The 21,760-nt window shown below is 40.1% G+C and overlaps 1 protein-coding gene across 1 annotated transcript in view; it reads left to right on the top strand.

Annotated features, from left to right (window-relative positions):
• MAP3K15 (mitogen-activated protein kinase kinase kinase 15) overlaps positions 1 to 21,760 on the top strand; it is a 148,330-nt gene that overhangs the window by 100,495 nt on the left and 26,075 nt on the right. The window contains exons 11-16 of the mRNA XM_036839721.1: positions 731 to 838; positions 8,750 to 8,799; positions 10,796 to 10,891; positions 17,023 to 17,110; positions 18,702 to 18,835; positions 21,069 to 21,196. Of these exons, the coding sequence (XP_036695616.1) occupies positions 731 to 838; positions 8,750 to 8,799; positions 10,796 to 10,891; positions 17,023 to 17,110; positions 18,702 to 18,835; positions 21,069 to 21,196 (604 nt within the window). The remainder of the gene's footprint in view (positions 1 to 730; positions 839 to 8,749; positions 8,800 to 10,795; positions 10,892 to 17,022; positions 17,111 to 18,701; positions 18,836 to 21,068; positions 21,197 to 21,760) is intronic.

Here is a 21,760-nt window from a genome sequence, read left to right as displayed (position 1 = left end):
TTTGAAATGATTATGATAATGATTTTGTGCCTGGGTAATAAGTTTTTAAATCTTCTTTGAATTATGAAATATTTCAAACCTACTGAAAGGTACAAAAAAATAATGGGACAGACACTCATGTAATCTCTACCCCAGTTTAGCAATAAACATTTGCTTTGGAAATTCATTCTCTCTCTATCTCTCTCCCCCTTTTTTACCCCGTTCCTCTTCATCTCTCCCTCCTCCTCTCCTTCCTTCCTTCCCTCCCTCCCTCTCCCCCAGCAAAATAAAATATGACTGATGGACTGTCACCTCACTCTTCATCCTCTTGCATTTTTTGCAGACTTGGGTACCTACCTGTGGATTCTCAAGGTTACTTCCTAATTTCTCTCAAAAACTGTAGCCTTCCTTTCTTCTCTGTGACTTCCTCGGGCAAGCCTTTCTTGGCCCCTCTGTCTCAAGAAGTGTCCCCCACCCCTTCCTCACCATTATTCTGCCTTATTTTCTTCAGAGGTCTGTGTGTTATGTTATTGCATATCCTTGTCTGTTGGTTACACTGTCTGCCCCATCAGAGCATAGACCTCCCATAGGGAAGGGATTGTGGGCCGCCGTATCCACTGGTCCTAGAGCAGGGTTGCTGCATAGTAGGTACACGTAGAGGATCTGTGGAGTCCAGAGCTTCCCACTTCCTCACTGGGCAAGATAACCTATGTGGCATGTTCCCACACATTACAGAAATCTGTTCTTTTAGGTTCTGGTGATAGAACCAACCAAAGTCTACCAGCCTTCGTATGTCTCTATAAACAGTGAAGCCGAGGAGAGGACAGTTTCTCTATGGCACGTCTCACCCACGGAAATGGTAAGAAAACAATCATAAACAGCTCTCTCTTTATTCTGTATTATTTAATGAAAAATTCAGTTTTCAAGTAGGAGAGTCAACTATATTGTACTTGAAAGAACAGGCACCCATGCCTAACTTCTGAGTTACAGGAGTATATGAGAGAGTGTAATCACAGATGGAGGAAAGGAAGCAGGATTTTCCAAATATATATATTTGTATTATATGTATAGCTATGTGTGTATATACATATGTGTATATATATGTGTGTGTGTATATATATGTATTTATATACGAATGAATATAAACTTGTGGAAAAAAATGAGTTAAACCATGAAGGAAGTGGATAAGGAATAAAGTGAAAGTCCCTCCAAATCCCCCAAACTTGGTATGTATTCCCGTCACCAATGATTTGATGGATGTCCATCTGTACCTTTCTCTAAGCTCAGTTATATATGTATAATGTGTGTATACATATATCCATTATATATATAATATACATATATATAGGGGGAAGAAGCATTTTCATTAATGTGAGATCATATGGTGAGATTTGTTATTTTGCAACTTACTCTTTTTAAATGATCCATACATCAGGGACAGTTTTTCATATAGCACACACTGATCCACCCGATTTTTAAAATGTGATATTCCCTATATTCCCATATCATGGTGGTGCATTTCCGGGTATGGATGAGCCATAATTTATTTTACCACTTTCCTGCTAATGCACATTTTGGTTTCAGTTTTGCATTCTAGCTGATGGTAAATACGCCAGTGCACATCCTGGCGGTTACACCCTACCGCGCACATGTAGATGTTTCAGGAGCAAAGAGTCCCAGAATTGGACCTGCTGGCTTCAAGACTACATATGTTTAAAATTCAATAGCTACTGTCAAATTCGTACCATCCTAATTTATACTTACACCAGCAATATAGGAGAGGAAACATGTTCATTGCCCATTAAAGATATTACACAAATGCTGGGCCAGGCCTCATGTTTTGTGGTAACAACTACATTTTCATCTGTATTTGTCTAAAGTACTTCATCAGATTTTTTCTTTAATAAAATATTCTGTAGTAATAAAAAGAGGTAGCACCTTTGACAAGTGCATTAGACAGATCTATTTGCTATGTCTGTGTTTTCATGGAGTGTGGGGAGAGTTCTGCCATCAACTTGGCAAAGAAGGATTTTTTTCCCCCTGGAAACAAGAGTGTGAGCAATTATGTCTTAATCAGGTAAAAATAAGCAATATCTTCAAAAATAAAATAACAACATCAGAGAATAAGGAGAGGCTCAGAATCATATTGGAAACACTTTATCAGAAATAGTCATGATACAACAACTTTCCATTGTTCAATGGGCATAAAGTTTCAGTTACGCTAGATAAATAAGTCATAGAGAGCTGCTGTACAGCACAGTGCCTATACTTAACAATATGGGATTGTGCACTTCACATTTGTTAAGAGGGTAAATATCATGTGTGTTCTTACCACACACACAAATAAAAACAAAACCCAAGGGACACAAGGACACTTTGGGAGGTGTTGGATATATCTACTACCTTGATTGTGGTGATGGTATCACAAGTGTTGGCATATGTCCAAACTCATCAAATTATGCACATTAAATAGGTGCAGTTCTTTCTATATCACTTATACTTCAATAAAGGTACATATGAAAAATATATAGTCATGAATGATATTTCAAGTTACCTTAGTCTGCTTGAGCTGCTGTAACAGAATACCACGGACTGGGTGGCTTAAACCAGTGGTCCCCAACCTTATTGGCACCGGGGACTGGTTTTGTGAAAGGCAGTTTTTCCACAGACCTGGGGGGCGGGGGGGATGATTCAGGCGGTAATGTGAGTGATGGGGAGCAGCAGATGAAGCTTCGCTCACTTGCCTACCCGCCCGCCCACCCTCCACTCATCTCCTGCTGTGCAACCGGATTCCTAACAGGCCGCAGACCGGTACTGGTCCACAGCCCAGGGTTTGGGGACCCCTGGCTCAAACAACAGAAATTTGTTTCTCACAGTTCTGGAGGCTGGAAAGTCTGAGATCAGGGTGCCAGCACGGTCAGGTTCTGGTGAGAACCCTCCTCCTGGTTTGCAGATGGTGGTCTTCTTGCCCTGTTCTCACATAATGGAAAGAGGGATACAGAACTCTCTCCTGTCTCTTCTTATATAGGGCACTAATCCCATCACGAGGGCTCCACCCTGGTGATCTAATCACCTCTCAAAGGCCACCATCTCCAAATACCATCACACTGGGGGCTAGGGCTCCAACATATGAATTTGTGGAGACACAAACATTAAGTCTGTAACACAAATGTAAGCCAGTAACCTTGTCTAATATTTAACAGCGAAGCAACCTTCTCCTCATTGATAAGAGAGTCAGTAGCCATTAGTGAAGATGAGCCGCCTTAATGTGCTGGGGTATTTTTCCTGCACTGTGTGCTTTAAATATTTGAGCAAAAGAGAAGGAGCTAGAATAAGATACATACATGGTGTGCATACAGATATATCTCATTTGAAGAATGCATGTATCTTCTATTAAATTTGCCTCTTTGGGTTTTTTTTAACCTTTTATTGAAGTATAACACACACACAAAAGTGTATAACTCATAAATGTACAATTTGATGGATTTTTTATCAAGTGAACACACCTAAGTAACCAGTGCAACCCAGGGAAGGGAACATTAGCAGGCCCCCACCCCCCAAAGCCCTACTTATGTTCCACCCTCCAGGTACCACTGCCATGAAGCACCCTGTCCTCAGTGTTGGGATTCTTGTACTAGAGGCCAACCTTGCTTACATTGTTTGTGTCATTGATGCCACTGTGATGCAAGAGAATTTTCAAAATTCTGATCTGTAACCTCACTATTCCATTGATAGAGGTAACAAAACACCTCATTTTTAAATTTTTATTGGGGTATAGTTGATTTACAATGTTGTGTTAGTTTCAGGTGTACAGCAAAGTGAATCTGTTATACATATATCCACTCTTTTTTAGATTCTTTTCCCGTATAGGCCATTATAGAGTATTGAGTAGAGTTCCCTGTGCTATATAGTAGGTCCTTATTAGTTATCTATTTTATATATAGTAGTGGGTATGTGTCAATCCCAATCTCCCAATTTATCCCTCCCCCCCTTACCCCCCAGTAACCGTAGTTTATTTTTTACATCTGTAACTCTATTTCTGTTTTGTAGATAAGTTCATTTGTAGCCTTTTTTTTTTAGATTCCACATGTAAGCAATATCATATATTTGTTTTTCTGTGTCTGACTTACTTCACTCAGTATGACAATCTCTAGGTCCATCCATATTGCTGCAAATGGCATTATTTTGTTCTTCTTACGGCTGAGTAATATTCCATTGTATATAGGTACCACATCTTCTTTATCTGTTCCTCTGTTGATGGACATTTAGGTTGCTTCCATGTCCTGGCTATTGTAAATAGTGCTGCAGTGAACATTGGGGTACATGTGTCTTTTTGAATTATGGTTTTCTCTGGGTATATGCCCAGTAGTGGGATTGCTGGGTCATATGGTAATTCTATTTTTAGTTTTTTAAGCAACCTCCATACTGTTCTCCATAGTGGCTGTATCAATTTACATTCCCACCAATAGTGCAAGAGGGTTCCCTTTTCTCCACACCCTCTCCAGCATTTATTGTTTGTAGATTTTTTGATGATGGCCATTCTGACTGGTGTGAACACCTCATATTTTGACAAGTAGTTATGGAAGAAACTAATCGTATTAAAGTGACTCTTCATACTTTTAGAGCAAAATGGTTTTGTTCTCATGGAATTCTACAAACCTATAATGGTTGCAGGTCTTTAATGGGAATTTCCATCGGTACATATAGTATCTCACTAGTTGTAAATGTTTTACTTTGTTTGTATATAGTCTGTAATAAGAAATAGAAAGAACTATATAAGCAGCAAATGGTAGTTTTCCTTGACTGAGGAAATGTTTTGCACAGTGCTTGGTAGTTGTCAGAGCAAATGTCTGAGAGAAATATAAATTGCCTTTTTTTCTTTGAGAGGAAGGCTTTGCTTTTGCCTTCATTTACATTTTTGAAATTCTGCAGGTTGTGGAAGCAAGCAGATTAGCCTGGAGTGAAAGGATAACTTCTCTGCACAGACTTGCGGTTCTTCCCGGTGGGCTGTGGTGGTGGGAAGCAATCACACAGGCACACGTTCACCTGCAGACAGCACCGCTGTAACATTAGGTTAAGGTCTGCTTCATCAGCCGGGGATTCAGAAACGTACGCTGGTCAGTGTTTAACCACCAGCTCTCCAGGGGATATGGGAGCAGAGGACCGATTTGTAGTGTTTACTGATTTCTGTGGTGTAAATACTCCCATCATGGCCAGTTTCATGCAACCAACATCAGGTCACCGAGCACAGGGTTAGGAAGAGATGTGTGCAATGGCTTCCCAAGCTGGTGCGAGCTCGCCCAGCACAGCGATGCGGGCAGGCTGCACAGAGCAGGAGCAAATGCGGTGTTTCTCCCTCAGCTTCTCGTGGGCCCCAAAGTCACCAACAGGTGCACTGCGGCCACCATTGCTATCCATACGGGTAGGGCTGCTGGGTTTGGAAAGCTCTTTGGGAGGTGCCTTTTATGCTTATGTTAGCGACTGGAACATCTCACACAAAAAGGCTATGCTTTTAACACAAAAATCCCCCCTCCCTGAAAGTCCGCATCCTGGGGGTAGGAGGGCAGAGGCTGAGTCAGCACCTCGGGGATCCTGAAGGAGTCCCCTCCCTCTGACTTCCCGGCCCATTTCTCCAGAGCCCACCCCGGCTCTGCTTCCAATGCACTGTTACTGGCGGCTTCTGGCACTGTGGAAAGCTAAAATCTTGAATCTGTTTCCTCATCATGATTTGGTGAAATATCCCCTCTCAGGAAAGATTAGAATGCTGCCTTACAGGAGGCTCGGGACAGGAGGAGAACAGTCATAGCTCTCCTGATTGACCCGCCAGGACACCACCAGATAGCTCATGAAAGACTCCCCTTGCAGATACAAGAGAGCACAGGCTTCACGGTTCCATTTGTATAATATTCCAGAACAGGCAACGCTCTCCACAGTGGGACAAGTGAGAATAGCAGTCGCCTTTGGGTCGACAGCAGTGACTGGGAACAGGGGGTCTGAGGGAATCTTCTGCTGCTGATGTTCTGTCTCTTGGTTTAGATGCTGGTTACAGTGGCTCTTCATTTTGTGGAAATTTATTGAGATGATCACTGTACCCTTTTCTGAATGTATGCTCTATTTCAGCTTAAAAGTTTAGTAATAATTAAAAAAACACTTGTAGTGGCCCTCTTGATATTCCCCAATCATTATTGGATCCTGTGACTTTCCAGATAAAAGTCAAACTCTTTTATTAAGTGTCAAGCCCCTATATAACCCTGCCCTCCTTCTCCTCCCTCCTTCTCCTCCCCCTCCCCGACCCTCAGCCCCAGCCAGACCTTCATCTGTCATCTCACAGTCCCCTGAGCTGGCCCTGCAGGAGTTCACATCTGCTCTTTTGTTCTCATCCTTCTCCCTCCCTGGAATTCATTCTTCCAATTACCCAAGTCCTAACTTTTGCAAAGGTGTCTCTAACCACCCTTCCCTCCTTCCATCCTTCCATTGAACGTCTGTTGGCTACCCAGTTGTCTGTATCATGTGTGAAGTATATCCTATCGCTTATTTATCCGTTTTCCAAAGTGTCTCCCCAACTGCTCTGCAAGCCCATGCATGACTTCTATATTTTTATATCTGTAGGACCTATGAAGCAGGAACCCCCCACCCAATGCCTATTGATTATGATGTAAAGGGAAAGCGGAGGGAAGGTCCGTGTGGTTTACTTCTGTTTTTTTTTAATTTTTTTAAATTTAATTTTATTAATTTTTTTGGCCGCACCACGCAGCATGTAGGATATTAGTTCCCTGACCAGGGATCAAACCCGTGCCCCCTGCAGTGGAAGTGCAGAGTCTTGACCACTGGACCGCCAAGGAAGTCCCTGCATGTGGTTTACTTCTTAACCAGTAAATCTTCCTCCTGAATCGAGAAGTTCCCTAAAGCTACCCTAGAGTAAACCTACCGTCTGGGAATACTTTGAAAACTTGTGTGGTTGAGCTTTCTATATACATACAGCCTCTTGCAGGCTCTCTCGAATCTGCCCTCGTTCATATTTCTGTACCTGAATCCAAAGCAGACTCCCGTTCTCCACCACTACCCTCTTTCAGTGACTTGGAACACATCCCTCCTCTGAAATACACTGAGTCTTTCTATAAAGATGGGTCTGATGTGATAGCTTTCATGTTTTCATCCACTTTCATCTTTCACAGCTCTCAGTGATTCTCACACAGAGGGGAGGCTTAAAGTCCTGTTGATGGCCTCCAGAGGCCTGCATGATCTCCCTAACCTCCTCTCCCACTCCCCCCTCACTCACTCCGCTCCCGTCTCACTCCCCTCCTTGCTGGTCCCCAAACCTGCAAAGCACACTGCTGCCTCAGGGCCTTTGCACTTGCTGTTTCCTCTGCCCGGAACTGGTCCCCCAGTTAATCTGCATGGCTCACTCCCTCACCCCCTTTAGCTTTCTGCTTGAAAACTCATGACTTCCTGCCCCACCTTAATGCCCTTTGCTGTGTTATTTGTGTTCATAGTACTTTTCACCCTCCACCATGCTCTTCACTTACTATTTGATTTATTATCTATCTCCCCTCACTCGATTGTAAGCCCCATGAGGGCAGGGGTTTTGTCATTCTCTGTCATGTCCCTGCTGGTTCGTTGCCTAGTGCATAATAGGTGTTTCATCAACATGTCTGGATGGATCTTCTCCCATTGGGAACCATCCTCCCAGCTGTGCCTGTTGCCATTGCTCCAGGATGGCAGGAAACTTGTCACCCGATCGCTTGTGGCTGTTCTCCTGAGCCATATGCTCAGTCATTTGGCTCTCACACTTCTCTTCTCTGGGAGGCTTAGCTGGTCATTTATGGCATTCCTCAGGCTAACCTAATGTATTTGCTTATTTAAAATGATTCTCTGTTGTTGTAATGTATTGGTATTGTAGCCTATGGCCCTTCTAAAACTGGGAATTCAGACACTCCTTCTGAGGCTTAGCTTTGTTCATAGTTTAAGGGCAAGGGATGGTGGTGGAGGGAGAGGACAGAGTTATATATGTATTTTTTAAGTGCGTCTTGTACAGATTGAAATCCCAGTTAGTCTTTGTATTAGTCATGGTAGGCTAGATGCTAAAACAAACATCCCCCAAATATCAGTTTATCTATGATGATAAAAGTTCATCTATGCCTCATGTCATGTCCAGGTTGGCAGGGTCCCCATTCCATCTGGTAGTGGATGGGGAAAGAGAATGTAGAGGAGAGGATTGCTGTGGAGGTTTCTAATGAGCCAAGCCCACAGGTGGAGCACATCACTCTTGTTCACATCCCATTGGTCAGAACTCCATCAAATGACCCCACCTAGCTGCTCAGGAGGCTGGGAAATGTAGTCTAGTTATGTGCCCAGGGAGAAAAAGAAATAAAGATCGGTGAACACTGACTGGCGTCTGCCACATTCTTGCCTCTCCAAACATTTTTGTGGGTCATTCAACTTCAGTGGGCTGTTCCCAAACTCATCTTAGAGTTTTCCTGATACGTTGACAGAAGATGAAAGGCTGCTCACCGTGTATGTACTGTATGCCTATTGTTTCTATTTCAAATTTAGATCATTTGTTCTAAACTGGATTAGAGACACAAATGAATTTTTACAATAGATCAGAAAATGTTTCTGGTGTTCCAAGTTATGCGAAATATCTTGCTTTAACTGCTAAATTCTATTGAAAGTAAAAAATAGCAGAAGCGATTGACCATAGAATGAAACCAAAAATGATTCTTTGCATGGAAAACATCAAACTACTGACTTTTGTCCTTGATTCCTGCAGAGACAAATTCATGAATGGAATTTTACAGCCTCTTCCATTAGAGGAATAAGGTAAGAACATAAGAGAAAATGTAATTATTGTTTTAATACAAATAATGATGTTGTTTTTATCACTTTGTTTCTACTTATTTATAATATGTGGTGTTCTCATTTTTAACAGAATCCAAAACAGACTATTTTCTCTCTCGTTGCCCTGCCCGAGCTTGTTCATCATGTGCTGCTAGTAAGGGCTTCCTGGCTTGTTATAGCAGAGTAGCTGTTTTCGTATCCAACAGACGAAACTCTCTTGTCTCAAACTTTTTTAAAACAAGAAGTAATGTGTGTAGAAAGATACAGTGTTTCTTCTTTGAGCCAATGATGTTCATGTGCTCAGGGACCCCCAGAACTGAAGCTGGGAGTTACTTGATAATGATACTTGGCTGGGACCTCCTGGGCAGAGTAATGGAGCCAAGGGCATTGTTACTGGCAGGTGAGTAAGGTGGTGTATTCCCAGGAGAGGCCTGCCACTTGCCGTTTGCTTCAGGAGCGCTGACCATTTGGGCCTGAATCGTGTGGCTGCACTCTGAGTCTGACCCTGCCAGCACACCCAAGGGTGGGAGGAACTCTGGAGGAGATCTGAGTTCTAATCCCTCTTTTGCTGTTTGACTCTGAGCAAATCATTCAGCCTCTCTAGGACTCAGTATCTTCATAGTTTCCATCATATTAAGGGCTTGGACTAGAACTCTATGTCTTTTCTCTGATTCTCAGACCACAGGCCAATGAATGAATCCCTGTTACCCCAGATGCAGCATGATCCTTTCCTAGACACATCAGTGTTTAAATTGGAGTAATGTTTACATCACTTTTAAAGGGAGAGAAATCATTTAAGAACACAGTAGCATATTTGAATAATACTGCTCAGAAAATATAAGATAATTCAAAAGGTGTTAAACATTTTCAAACACGTACTACTCAGAAACTAAGTTGTATGATAACATGTAGTCAAGAACCTTCTGTTTGTACTTTCTCATAGAGATACCTCTTGCTGCCATTTTAGCCATCAACAGGGATGTGCAAAGGGCCTGGGGTGAATCAGACCCTGGAACCAATGTGACATGAAGAGCATGTGTTGAACATTCCCAAGGCTATCCAACTAACTGTGGTGGTTCCTTTAAAGATTGGTTTTGAAAAGTTACTCATGTATAAGCTAGTTTTAATTCATTTTAAATCACCCTGTACTGTTGCTGTTTCAACTCGTTATTTGTCATGTAATCCATAACATGTAAGGAATCGTCAAAGAAGCTATAATCTCAGGAAGAGACGACTTAGAAAGGGCAAGATAAAGTGGCTTCATTTGTCTGAAGGGCTAATCATAGAATCTAGCCTTTTGCATAGTGCCACCTGGCAAAATGAGGGCCATTGCGTAGGCTTTGGCACAGTGCAGGTAAAGAACTTTCTAGCAGTGAAATCCATCAGGAGATGGAATATGATGATTTTCTGTCACTGGATATTCCAGGCAAACTGAATATTGCCTGTTCAAGGAGCTGTAGAGTCAGATCCAGGCCTTTGGTGGGGATGGACCAGATAACATTTAAAGGCCTTTCTTGAGCTAAAATGCCATGTTTATTTCCACTTCCCTTGTGTGGCCACAAATACTGTGTCCTAATATTTTTCAAGTCTAGAAATTCCTTTGATATCACAATAAATTATTTCACAAATACCTTTTTAATGACCTTATAAACTCTTGAAGACAGAAACCATATTTTATTCCCATTCCTGCTGCCCATATGCTTTGCTTAACATTGAATAGATAGTAAGTTCTTGATACATATTAAAGTCTGTTGATGAATACAAACTCAAACATCAGCAAGATAAATGCCCCTCCTATTTAAATTTCATAGAGAAATAGAAGTCACTTTGGTGGGCGGGGGGGTATTTGTTAAAACATTAATGAAACTTTCAAATTTGTAAAATTGAAGAAAAGCTGTTTCTAGATCTTTCTCAAAAAAATTAAATTGATATCAAAATTTATATATAATAAGCATTCTTACGTTTTGAAATTTTGCAGCATATCCAAGTTTGATGAACAGTGTTGTTTTCTTTACGTCCATGATAATTCTGATGACTTTCAAATCTACTTTTCCACTGAAGACCAGTGCAGTAGGTGAGTTTTAATCTGATTCAGGTATTTTCAATCTAATTATGGTGAATCACTTTTAAAGGGTCTTTGTTGTGAAAAATATTTATTTGCTATACTGCCTTTCCTAAAGTTTTAACTTATGAAAAATAATTTTTACAGCTTTATTGAGATATAATTCACATACCATGCAATTTGCTCATCTTAAAGTATAGAATTCAATCCTTCTTTTTTTAACATCTTTATTGGAGTATAATTGCCTTACAATGGTGTGTTAGCTTCTGCTTTATAACAAAGTGAATCAGTTATACATATACATATGTTCCCATATCTCTTCCCTCTTGCAGCTCCCTCCCTCCCACCCTCCCTATCCCACCCCTCTAGGTGGTCACAAAGCACCGAGCTGATCTCCCTGTGCTATGCGGCTGCTTCCCACTAGCTATCTATTTTACGTTTGGTAGTGAATATATGTTCATGCCACTCTCTCACCCTGTCACATCTTACCCTTCCCCCTCCCCATATCCTCAAGTCCATTCTCTAGTAGGTCTGTGTCTTTATTCCCGTCTTGCCACTAGGTTCTTCATGACCTTTTTTTTTTTTCCTTAGATTCTATATATATGTGTTAGCATACTGTATTTGTTTTTCTCTTTCTGACTTACTTCACTCTGTATGACAGACTCTAACTCCATCCACCTCACTACAAATACCTCCATTTCATTTCTTTTTATGGCTGAGTAATATTCCATTGTATAAATGTGCCACATCTTCTTTATCCATTCATCTGATGATGGACACTTAGGTTGCTTCCATGTCCTGGCTATTGTAAATAGAGCTGCAATGAACATTGTGGTACATGACTCTTTTTGAATTATGGTTTTCTCAGGGTATATGCCCAGTAGTGGGATTGCTGGGTCGTATGGTAGTTCTATTTGTAGTTTTTCAAGGAACCTCCATACTGTTCTCCATAGTGGCTGTATCAATTTACATTCCCACCAACAGTGCAAGAGTGTTCCCTTTTCTCCACACCCTCTCCAGCATTTATTGTTTCTAGATTTTTTGATGATGGCCATTCTGACTGGTGTGAGATGATACCTCATTGTAGTTTTGATTTGCATTTCTCTAATGATTAATGATGTTGAGCATTCTTTCATGTGTCTGTTGGCAATCTGTGTATCTTCTTTGGAGAAATGTCTATTTAGGTCTTCTGCCCATTTTTGGATTGGGTTGTTTGTTTTTTTGTTATTGAGCTGCATGATCTGCTTGTTAATCTTGGAGATTAATCCTTTGTCAGTTGCTTCATTTGCAAATATTTTCTCCCATTCTGAGGGTTGTCTTTTGGTCTTGTTTATGGTTTCCTTTGCTGTGCAAAAGCTTTTAGTTTCATTAAGTCCCATTTGTTTATTCGTGTTTTTATTTCCATTTCTCTAGGAGTTGGGTCAAAAAGGATCTTGCTGTGATTTATGTCATAGAGTGTTCTGCCTATGTTTTCCTCTAAGAGTTTGATAGTGTCTGGCCTTACATTTAGGTCTTTTTTTTTTTTAGTATATTCACAGTTTTGCAGCCATCACCACAATGTAATTTTAGATTATTTTCATCACTCCCAAAAGAAACACAGTATCCATTAACAGTCACTCCCCATTTTCTCTCAACCTAACCCCACCTCCCCAGTCCCAGTCCTCTGCAACCACTGAATCTACTTTCCGTCTTTACGAATTTGCCTATTCTTGACATTTCATATATATAGAATCATACAATATATGGTCTTTTGTGACTCGCTTCCTCCATTTATCATAATGTTTTCAAGTGTCATCCATGTTGTAACATGTATCAGAATTTCATTCCTTTTTGTGGCTGAATAATATTCCATTGTATGGATATATTTGATTTGTCTGTTCATGATTTGAAAGACACTTGGTTTGTTTTCACTTTCTGGCTATTGTGAATAATGCTGCCATAAACATTCACATGCAAGTTTTTGTGTCAACTTATGTTTTAATTTCTCTTGGAGCCAAATTACTGGGTCTTATGATAATTCTTTATTTAACTTTGAGGAACGGCCAGACTGTTTTCCCAGTTTACATTCCCATCAGCAATGTATGAAGGTTCCAGTTTCTCCACGTCCTCGCAGTACTTGTTACTGTCTGTCCTTTTGATTGTAGCCATCCTAGTGGGTGTTAGGTGGAATCTCATTGTGGTTGTGTTTTGCATTTCCCTAATGACTAAAGATACCTAGGATCTTTTCATGACCTTATTGGCCATTTATATATCTTCTTTGGAGAACTATCTACTCAAATCCTTTGCCCAATTAAAACATTTTTTTAACTTTTTATTTTGGAAAATATTCAGACCTACAAGAAAGTTCACCCAGAACTCCCCACTGTTAACCATTTACCACATTTGTTTTACATTCTCTCTATATGCAGATGACTATTTTGTTCTGAACTGTTGAAGAGTAAGTTGTAGACATAATGCTCCATTACCTCTCAGTACTTCAGTACGTGCTTCCCTAAATACAAGAACATTCACTTATGTAATCACAGTACAGTTATCTAATCAGGAAACTAAGATTGATATGGTTCTATAATTTACAAACCTTAGCCAAATTTTACTTATTGTCCCACTAATGTCCTTTACAGTGAAACGAAAGATATTTTTTCTCTGGTTCATGATCTAAACCAGGATTACATATTAACATTTAGCTGTCACGTCTGTATAGCCCCGCCTTTTATCTGGAACATTTCTTCATCAGTCTTTGTCTTTCTTGACTTAATGCTTTCAAAGAGTACAGGCAGTTTATCTTGTATAATCCTTCAATTTGGGTTGGTTTGCTGTTCCCTCATGATTATATTAGTGTTATGCATTTGGGGTAGGAATACCACAGAAGTGATGCCCTGTCCTCAGTACATCACATTGGGAGACATACAATATCTTTGTCTCATTACTGGTGATATTAACTTGGCTCACCTGGCGAAAGTGATGTTTGCCAAGTTTCTCCGAACTTTGCCCATTTTTAATTGGGTTATTGGTATTTTTGTTAATAAGTTTTAAGAGTTTTTTATATATTCTGGATACAAGGCCCTTGTCAGATGTGTGATTTGCAAGTGCTTCCTCCCATTCTGTGGGTTTTCTTTTTACTCTGTTGATGGTATCATTTACAGCACAAAAGTTTTAAATTTTGTGGCAGTCCAGTTTATCTATTTTTCCTTTTGTCACTTGTGCTTTTGATGTCATATCTAAGAAGGCTTTGCCTAACCCAAGGTTTTCTCTGGTGTTTATTTTCTTCAAAGAGTTTTATAGTTTTAGCTCTTATATTTAGGTCTCTGATCCATTTTGAGTTTTGTTTTGTTTTTTTTTAAATGGTCTGAGGTAGGGGGTCCAACTTCATTCTTCTGCATGTGGATATGTGGTTGTCTCAGCACCATTTGTTGAAAAGACTATTTCTTCTCCCATTGAATGGTCTTGGCACTTTTTTAGAAAATCAGTTGACCATAAATGTAAGCATTTATTTCTGGACTTTCACGTCTATTCCATTGATCTATATGTCTATCCTTTATGCTATTACCACATTTTCTTGATAACTGTAGTATTGTACTAAGCTGTAAAATCAGGAAATGTGAGTCTTCCAACTTGGTTCTTGTTTTTCATAATTGTTTTGACTATTGCAGGTGCTTCCATATCCATGTGAATCTTAGGATCAGCTAGTCAATTTCTTCAAAAAAGGCCACTAGGGTTTTGGCAGGGATTGCTTCATATATGCAGATCAATTTGAGGGGCTTTGCCATCTTAACCGTATTAAGTCTTCCATCCCATGAACATAGCATATCTTTCTATTTGTTTAGGTCTTCTTTAATGTCTTTCAACAATTTTTGGAGTTTCAATGTACAAGTCTTATACTTTTTTGTTAAATATATATGTATTTTATTCTTTTTGGTGCTATTCTAAGTGGAGTTGTTAATTTCATTTTCAGATTGTTCATTGCTGGTGTATAGAAATACACTTGATTTTTGTATATTGATCCTGCAAACTGGCACTCATTTTTTAGTTCTAATAGTTTTTTATTGATGTTCTGTATACAAGATCATGTCATCTGTAGATAGAGATAGTTATAGTTCTTCCTTTCCAAACTGGATGTCTTTCTTTCTTTTTCTTGCCTAATTGTCCTGACTAGACTGCAGTATAATGTTGAGTAGAAGTGGCGAGAGCAGACATCCTTGTCTTGTTCCTGATCTTAGGAGGAAAGCGTCTAGTCTTACACCATTAAGCATGATGTTACTGGTAGGTTTTTCATAGATAACCTTTATCAGGTTGAGGAAGATTCCTTTATTTGTAGTTTGTTGAGAGAGTTTGCATCATGTAATTTGAGAACATTTTAATTCAGTGTGTCTCAGACAATCATTATAACAACGTATTTAGAAATCAGACTAAATGTCAGACCAGGGCACCCTTGGGTCACAATCTTCAATTTTAGAGTTGGAAAATGCTGCCAAATATCAAGCAAAACATCTCTTTACTACAAAGTTTACCTTCTGTCTCTCATTCTGTCCTCAGTGCCTTTTCTTGCCATACATTTAAATAATTTTTTAATTGAGGTGTAATATACAGACGAGTGTGTTAAGAATATCAGCACCCCAGAAGGTGCCTTGTGCCCCTTCCCAGTCATTAAACCCGCTCCTAATGTAACTATTTTGATTTCTATCACCAGTGGTTAGTTTTGCCTGTTGTTAAACTTCAAATAAATATACTCATAAAGTATGCACTCTTTTATTTCTCACTTGTATCTCTTAAAATAATATCTATGAGATTCAGCCATGTTGTATTAGTTCATTCTTTTCTTTGCTGTGTAGTGTTCCATTGTGTGAATATATATGACAATTTATCTGTTTTATCAAACATTTGGATTGTTTCCAGTTTGGGGCCATTATGAATAAAACTGCTATGAACACTCTTGTGCATGCCTTTTGGTAAACATATTCATTGATTTCTGCACTGTATGTGCCTAGGAATGGAGTTACTGGGTTATGGGATAGGTTTATATTCAGCTTTGGTTGATACCAAAGTAGTTTTATCAATTTACACTTACACCAGCAACATATGAGAGTTCCAGTTGCTCCACATTCTGAACAACAATTGATACTGTCTTTTAAATTTTAGTTATTCTGTTGCATGCATACCATATGTCTCCTAAGAAGCCTGACTGTTGCGTGTCCCAGCTTTCAAAAATTAGAAGAAGCAGAGGTGGGATGGGTTAGAGAAAAGAACGTTCTAGTGTTTTTTGGAAATTATCTTAAAGTATGCAATATTCTTCCCTGCCACCTTAAGAGAGAATACTGAATACAAATCTTCTGAGTCAAGTCATTTGTATGTGAATAAACAGCTACACAAGTCTAGGGAGTGGCTGATGTGGCCCAGCAGCGTTTGTGAGAAAGATTTATGGGTTATAGTTGATATTAAGCTTAGTCTATGTCAACAGAACGATGAGGCCGTCTTACACACTTCCTTCTCACCTCTCCCCTTATACAAGACCTTATTTCTCACTAAGAGCTAGAGTGCTGGCAACTTGGGAGGTGATGGTCCCACTATCCTTAGCACTAATTAAATCACCCCTGGAACACTGGTCCCGGGACCAGACTTGAAGAATAATACAGGGACACCTTTGAAGAATTACAAGTTAGTGAAGTGACTCATAAACAAGTCCTGGGGGAAACGTTGAGGGAACAAGAAGGAAAGACTTATAGGGATATAATAAAATTATGTACATTTCTAATGGGCAGTTATGTAGAAAGGGACTAATTCTAAGCAGTCTATGGATGAGACCCACATCAAAGAAGTCTTAGTTCAATATAAGTGAAGCATTTCTCACCAAAGAATGAGCTGCCTTGTGAGGTAATGAGTTCTCTGTCACTGGGGGTGTTCACGCATCAATTAGCCAGCCAGTTGGTGGCGATATTGTATAGAGGGCATTCAAGTATCATATAGGTATTTGAACTAGATTAGATAACCAGTACACTACCATGTCAAATCAAGGAGTGGAGTGATTGTTCCATAACTTGTAAAAGCTTGGTTTATTTAATCACAGTTTAATGTAGTAAGGCCAAGTTAGAGGAAAGGAATAGGAGTGATCATAATTAGCGGCATCTTTGTGACATTTGGTGTTCTAGGTTTTGCTCTTTGGTCAAAGAGATGATAGCCAACGGAGTGGGCAGTACAGTGGAGCTGGAGGGAGAGACCGACGGGGATACCTTAGAGGTGAGTCACAGAAGACCTAGGACATGGAAAAAGTTATTTACTGTGTCTTTGATGCTTAAAGAAAATGTCCCATTTTTTGTGTGAAAGTTCTTTATGCGTATATTTTAAAATACTCATTAATGAACGAGCTAGCCATCACTATTTATGACTGTCAGAGATTAAATTTAATGCATCTCTATAGAAACACCTCATTACTTTGGGATCCTATCAAGCAGAATGTGTAAGAAAAATCTGACGTGGACTAGACTAAAATTCCCTTTGTGTACAACCAATGGAAAAGGCTTTTCTATGCTAATGAATAATGTTTGTGAAACTACAAGAGAAATAGTTGGGCAAATAGAAGCAGACTTTTTCATTTATGCCTAAAATGACTTTAGTTATATCTACTTGCATATAATATATTAAATATGGTAATATTAAGAAATTAATATTCTTAATATTCAGAAAGGGTCATCATAAGCTCTTTTGGACAGTACAGTGGTAGTCCACAGATACTGCACCACTACGCATGTGTTTAAACCTTGCACAATTATTATGACTTGCCACTAACTCAGGTCCTTGTAATTTAGTGAGATTTTACTATACTTTCAAGTGGGCTGAAATTAATTCTTTGAGATTTCTTTCAGAAAATATCAAAGGGATTCATTTTAATAATTGAGTCAGGTACTCGAATTCTTAGCTTAGAATCAAAGTTTGTTGTAGAAACGAACTGAGTGATGCACTTTGAAGGTAACAGAGAAAGGTGGGAGATAAAAGCCTGTTATGAAGCAGGCGGATGTCTGGTTAAATCAGACAGTGATGAGACCCACTAGTAACCTTAATTGTCGTGAGCATCCCTAGAAGTGGATGGGAAGGGACACGTCCACATGCACACGCGTTCTGTGCACTTCTGTAAGCAGGTATAGGGGGCATAGAAAACAACAGAAAGAATCCCTTGCTGCCTCTGCTTTAAATAAATATTGCTCAGTCTAGAGTTACATTTGTTTTAATCATTGAGAAGAACCAAGTGGAATGCAGCTGTACAATTTTTGATGATAAGATTGGGGGAATAAAAGAGCAATACTAATTACAGGTGGAATTTTGCAGTATGTGTTTAATGCTAGATCTGTACCTCTAAAAGCAGGAGTGGGGCAGCATGTGTACTTTCTATTAAGACAATTTTAGTTTTATTTACCTTCAGTTCTTTTCTGGGCTATGGAAAGTGGTTGCTTTCCTGGCAAGTTGATAAGGGATCATGTAAGAAGGCACCTATTTGGGGTACTTGACATGCTTAGAAGCAGTTTTAAATCGCAGCATCAAAGTGAGGGGAGTTCTCCAAAAGGTGAGCCCACTAAGTTACATATGAGCCGTATTTTTAAATTTCTTGCATTCTATTTCATAAAATCATGTTATGAATATATGAGTAACTGAGAACTCTACCCCTTAAAAGCAATTATTTAATGAAAAGTACATAACCCAAGAAATGTGACCTGCCTGGTACTCAAATAATGTTATTTATAAATTTTCTAAAAATTGCAGGACAATGTTTGGGCTTTTATGGGGTTTCTCCACCACAAGTTGTGTGCTTTTTTATCTTGGTGCTTTTCCTTAGTATGAGTATGACCACGATGCGAATGGTGAGAGAGTGGTGCTGGGGAAGGGCACATATGGGATCGTGTATGCCGGCAGAGATCTGAGCAATCAAGTGCGAATAACCATCAAAGAAATTCCAGAGAGAGACAGCAGGCAAGTCAGGGCGGGCCTTCCGCCTTCTGCAGCTGCCACCTCCATACCCCAATTCCCGTGCCCACCACTGATGGTGCATAATGAAAGCATTATGTCATCAGACAAATTTGTAATTCTCTTCTAATAAGGGTGATCTGCTTTTGTGCTCTACATATTATAAATAAATGGAGAAAATGGAACAACTTCACTTAGAGGCATGTGGATTGCAGAGTCACATTTTAAAAGAAGACTGTAGTTTTATTTCCACCCGTCAGGAGGAAATAAAGTTTTACATTTTTACATAGATGTTTGTTTGCAAATATTTTAAAATATGACTCAGTGCTTTAATTCACATTGTAACAATTTGAAATGGCTATTATTTATTCAGATGTATCATTACAGAAAATTAAATGTGGTAAAAAAAAAATTTTTAGTTTTTTGCTATACAGACTATTTTATTAATACCCTACCCTTCAACCTCACCCATAGATTTTGGACTATTGTTTTTTAAACCACAAGTACTACCAATTTATTTCTCCTACACTTTTTAAGAGTCTAACTAAAGGTTTATTCCTTTTTAAATTCATACCCCTCCTAATTCTAAACAAGAACGTGTTGACTGTCAAGTGTTTTTGTAGAGAAGCTACATATACAGTAATGGCCACAGTATAAGAAATAATAGCTCCATGCTCCACCGGCGTGCTCAGACCACATCTGCAGCGTTGCCTTCAGTGCTGGACACTGATGGCTGTGTGCAAACATCCCTCCATCCAGGTGTCAGTGAATTATTAGGGATGGATTACAAGTGATTTCTAGCAGCTGTAAGACCCTTTGTCATTCATTCGTTCATTCGTTTGCTTGTTCGTCCATTCATTTTTAATGGGATTGTGTGTTATGATATTTGAATTATAAAGCAGGGTCTGAAATGAACTCATCCAACTTCTTCCAAGGCTAAGAAGGTTAAATGACTTCTCCGAGGACATGAAGAAACAAGACTAGGATCCAGTCTCTTGAGTTCCTCTTCCAGTATTCTGTCTCTTATTCTCATGATGGATAAGGCGTTGCAGTTGTTTGTTGGGGGGAAGTTGCTGGCTTGAACCACCTCCTTCAGTTGGTTGTATTAGTCATTTCAGCTCTTCACTGCTGATGGTTGTTCCTGGGATTTTAGAGCTGGAAGGGACCTTAGAGACTGTTTTGTCCCATTCCCTAAATTTACAGGCTGAAGTTAGGATATTGGGCACCTTCTCTGTGCCAGATTCTGGGCTGGCACTGGAGACTGAAAGGGGAGTAGGATACTGTCCTAATGTTAGGGTGTGCCCAGTTTGGTAGAGCAAAGTGACAAGTGCCGTAATACAGAGGTTCACAGAGTGTTTGTAGAGCATAGGAGTGGAATGAATTGCTCTTCTTGGATGAGTTGTGGCAAGTTTGAGAAAATAAATCATCTTTGAGCTGGCCTTTGAGGGATGAGTAGGAGTTCGTCTGGCAGAAAAGGAGGCCAGAGCATTCTATGCTGAGGGGAAGCAGAGCTGTTAAGCACAGAGTGTAAGGAGAGAAGAACAAATTGTCTGTTGTGACTCGACTGTAGGATGTAGGGCAGTGGGGGGGCTCTTGAGATGAGGCAAACATTTTTTAAGATGTAGTCTGACCTGAGTTTGAAGGTCCTTGTGTGCCATGTTAAACAATGTGGTCTTTATGTGGACTTTAGGATGGGAGGTGATGTGATGGGGTGTGTGTTTTAGGAAGGGGAAATATGGTGGCCAGGGGAGAATAGACTGAAGAGACCGGAGGCTGAGGCTGGGAGGTCCATTAGGTGGCTGTTGCTGTAGTCTGGAATGAGTCTGCGGAATGAGACTAGAAGGCAGCTGAGGACACAACCTTCTGGAACAGCTCCCTTCATCGGGGAGCAGAGGAAGAGAGGCTGTTGAGAGAGACAAAGGATGGTTGGAGAGTTCAAGCCCTATCAATAGCCATAGTAACAGCAGCAGCCGTTCACTGGGTACTTGCCACACACCAGGCACTCCACTGGGTGCCTGAGAAACTTGACACACTTTGGCCCCCGGCAGCCCTGCGTGCTTTGTATTACTATCCCCTGTTCTACAGATGGGAAGCTGAATAGTCTCATGGGAGCCAAGGGAGAGAACATTCCCACAAAGAAGGGATGGCCAGCAGTAGGGCAGGTACTGGTGAGGTGCGATATATGGACTCCAAGCTCCAGGGATTTGGCAGGTGACACTGGCTTTGTTTTTCTTATCAGGTACTCTCAGCCTCTGCATGAGGAGATCGCCCTGCACAAGAACCTCAAGCACCGCAATATTGTTCAGTACCTGGGCTCTGTTTCCGAGGACGGCTACATTAAGATATTTATGGAGCAGGTGCCTGGGGGTGAGTAGTCACTGGTCTTCTGATCTCATACCCTGAAAATCACTGATGAAAATATAATATGAACATCGTTATTCATCCTGCTGTTAAAAAATGACAGACATTTTAGGTGTGGGAGACCATTTGTTTCCCAGAGGAGATGGATACAGATTTTCCAGTGTCACATAAACAGTCTATTCCTGGTCTGGTAATTCAATCATCAAGTATTCACTGAGGATCTACTGAGTGCCAGCTGCTGGGCCGAGCACTAGAGACATAGAGATGAATAAAGCATAGTCTCTGGCCTTGAGGCCTTCACAGTCTAGGAGTTGAAATATGCTTTGGAGAAGAGGAAACAGAGGTTTTTTTAAATGACATTGCAAAATAACATGTTGACAGTGAAATCGAACACCAGTGCTTTATCCACAAGATCCCCAAAGGCAGGCAGTAGAGTACGAGGGTAGGAGTTCCTCAGATCTGGAGCCAGCCATCTAGTTTGGTTTTTTGTTTGTTTGTTTTTAATATTTATTTATTTATTTGGTTGCGCTGGGTCTAAGTTGCGGCAGGCAGGCTCCTTAGTTGTGGCAT

This window comes from Balaenoptera musculus, chromosome X (genome assembly GCF_009873245.2).
Source record: "Balaenoptera musculus isolate JJ_BM4_2016_0621 chromosome X, mBalMus1.pri.v3, whole genome shotgun sequence".
NCBI classification, from domain to species: Eukaryota; Metazoa; Chordata; class Mammalia; order Artiodactyla; family Balaenopteridae; genus Balaenoptera; species Balaenoptera musculus.
This window is presented reverse-complemented; position numbering and strand designations above follow the sequence as displayed.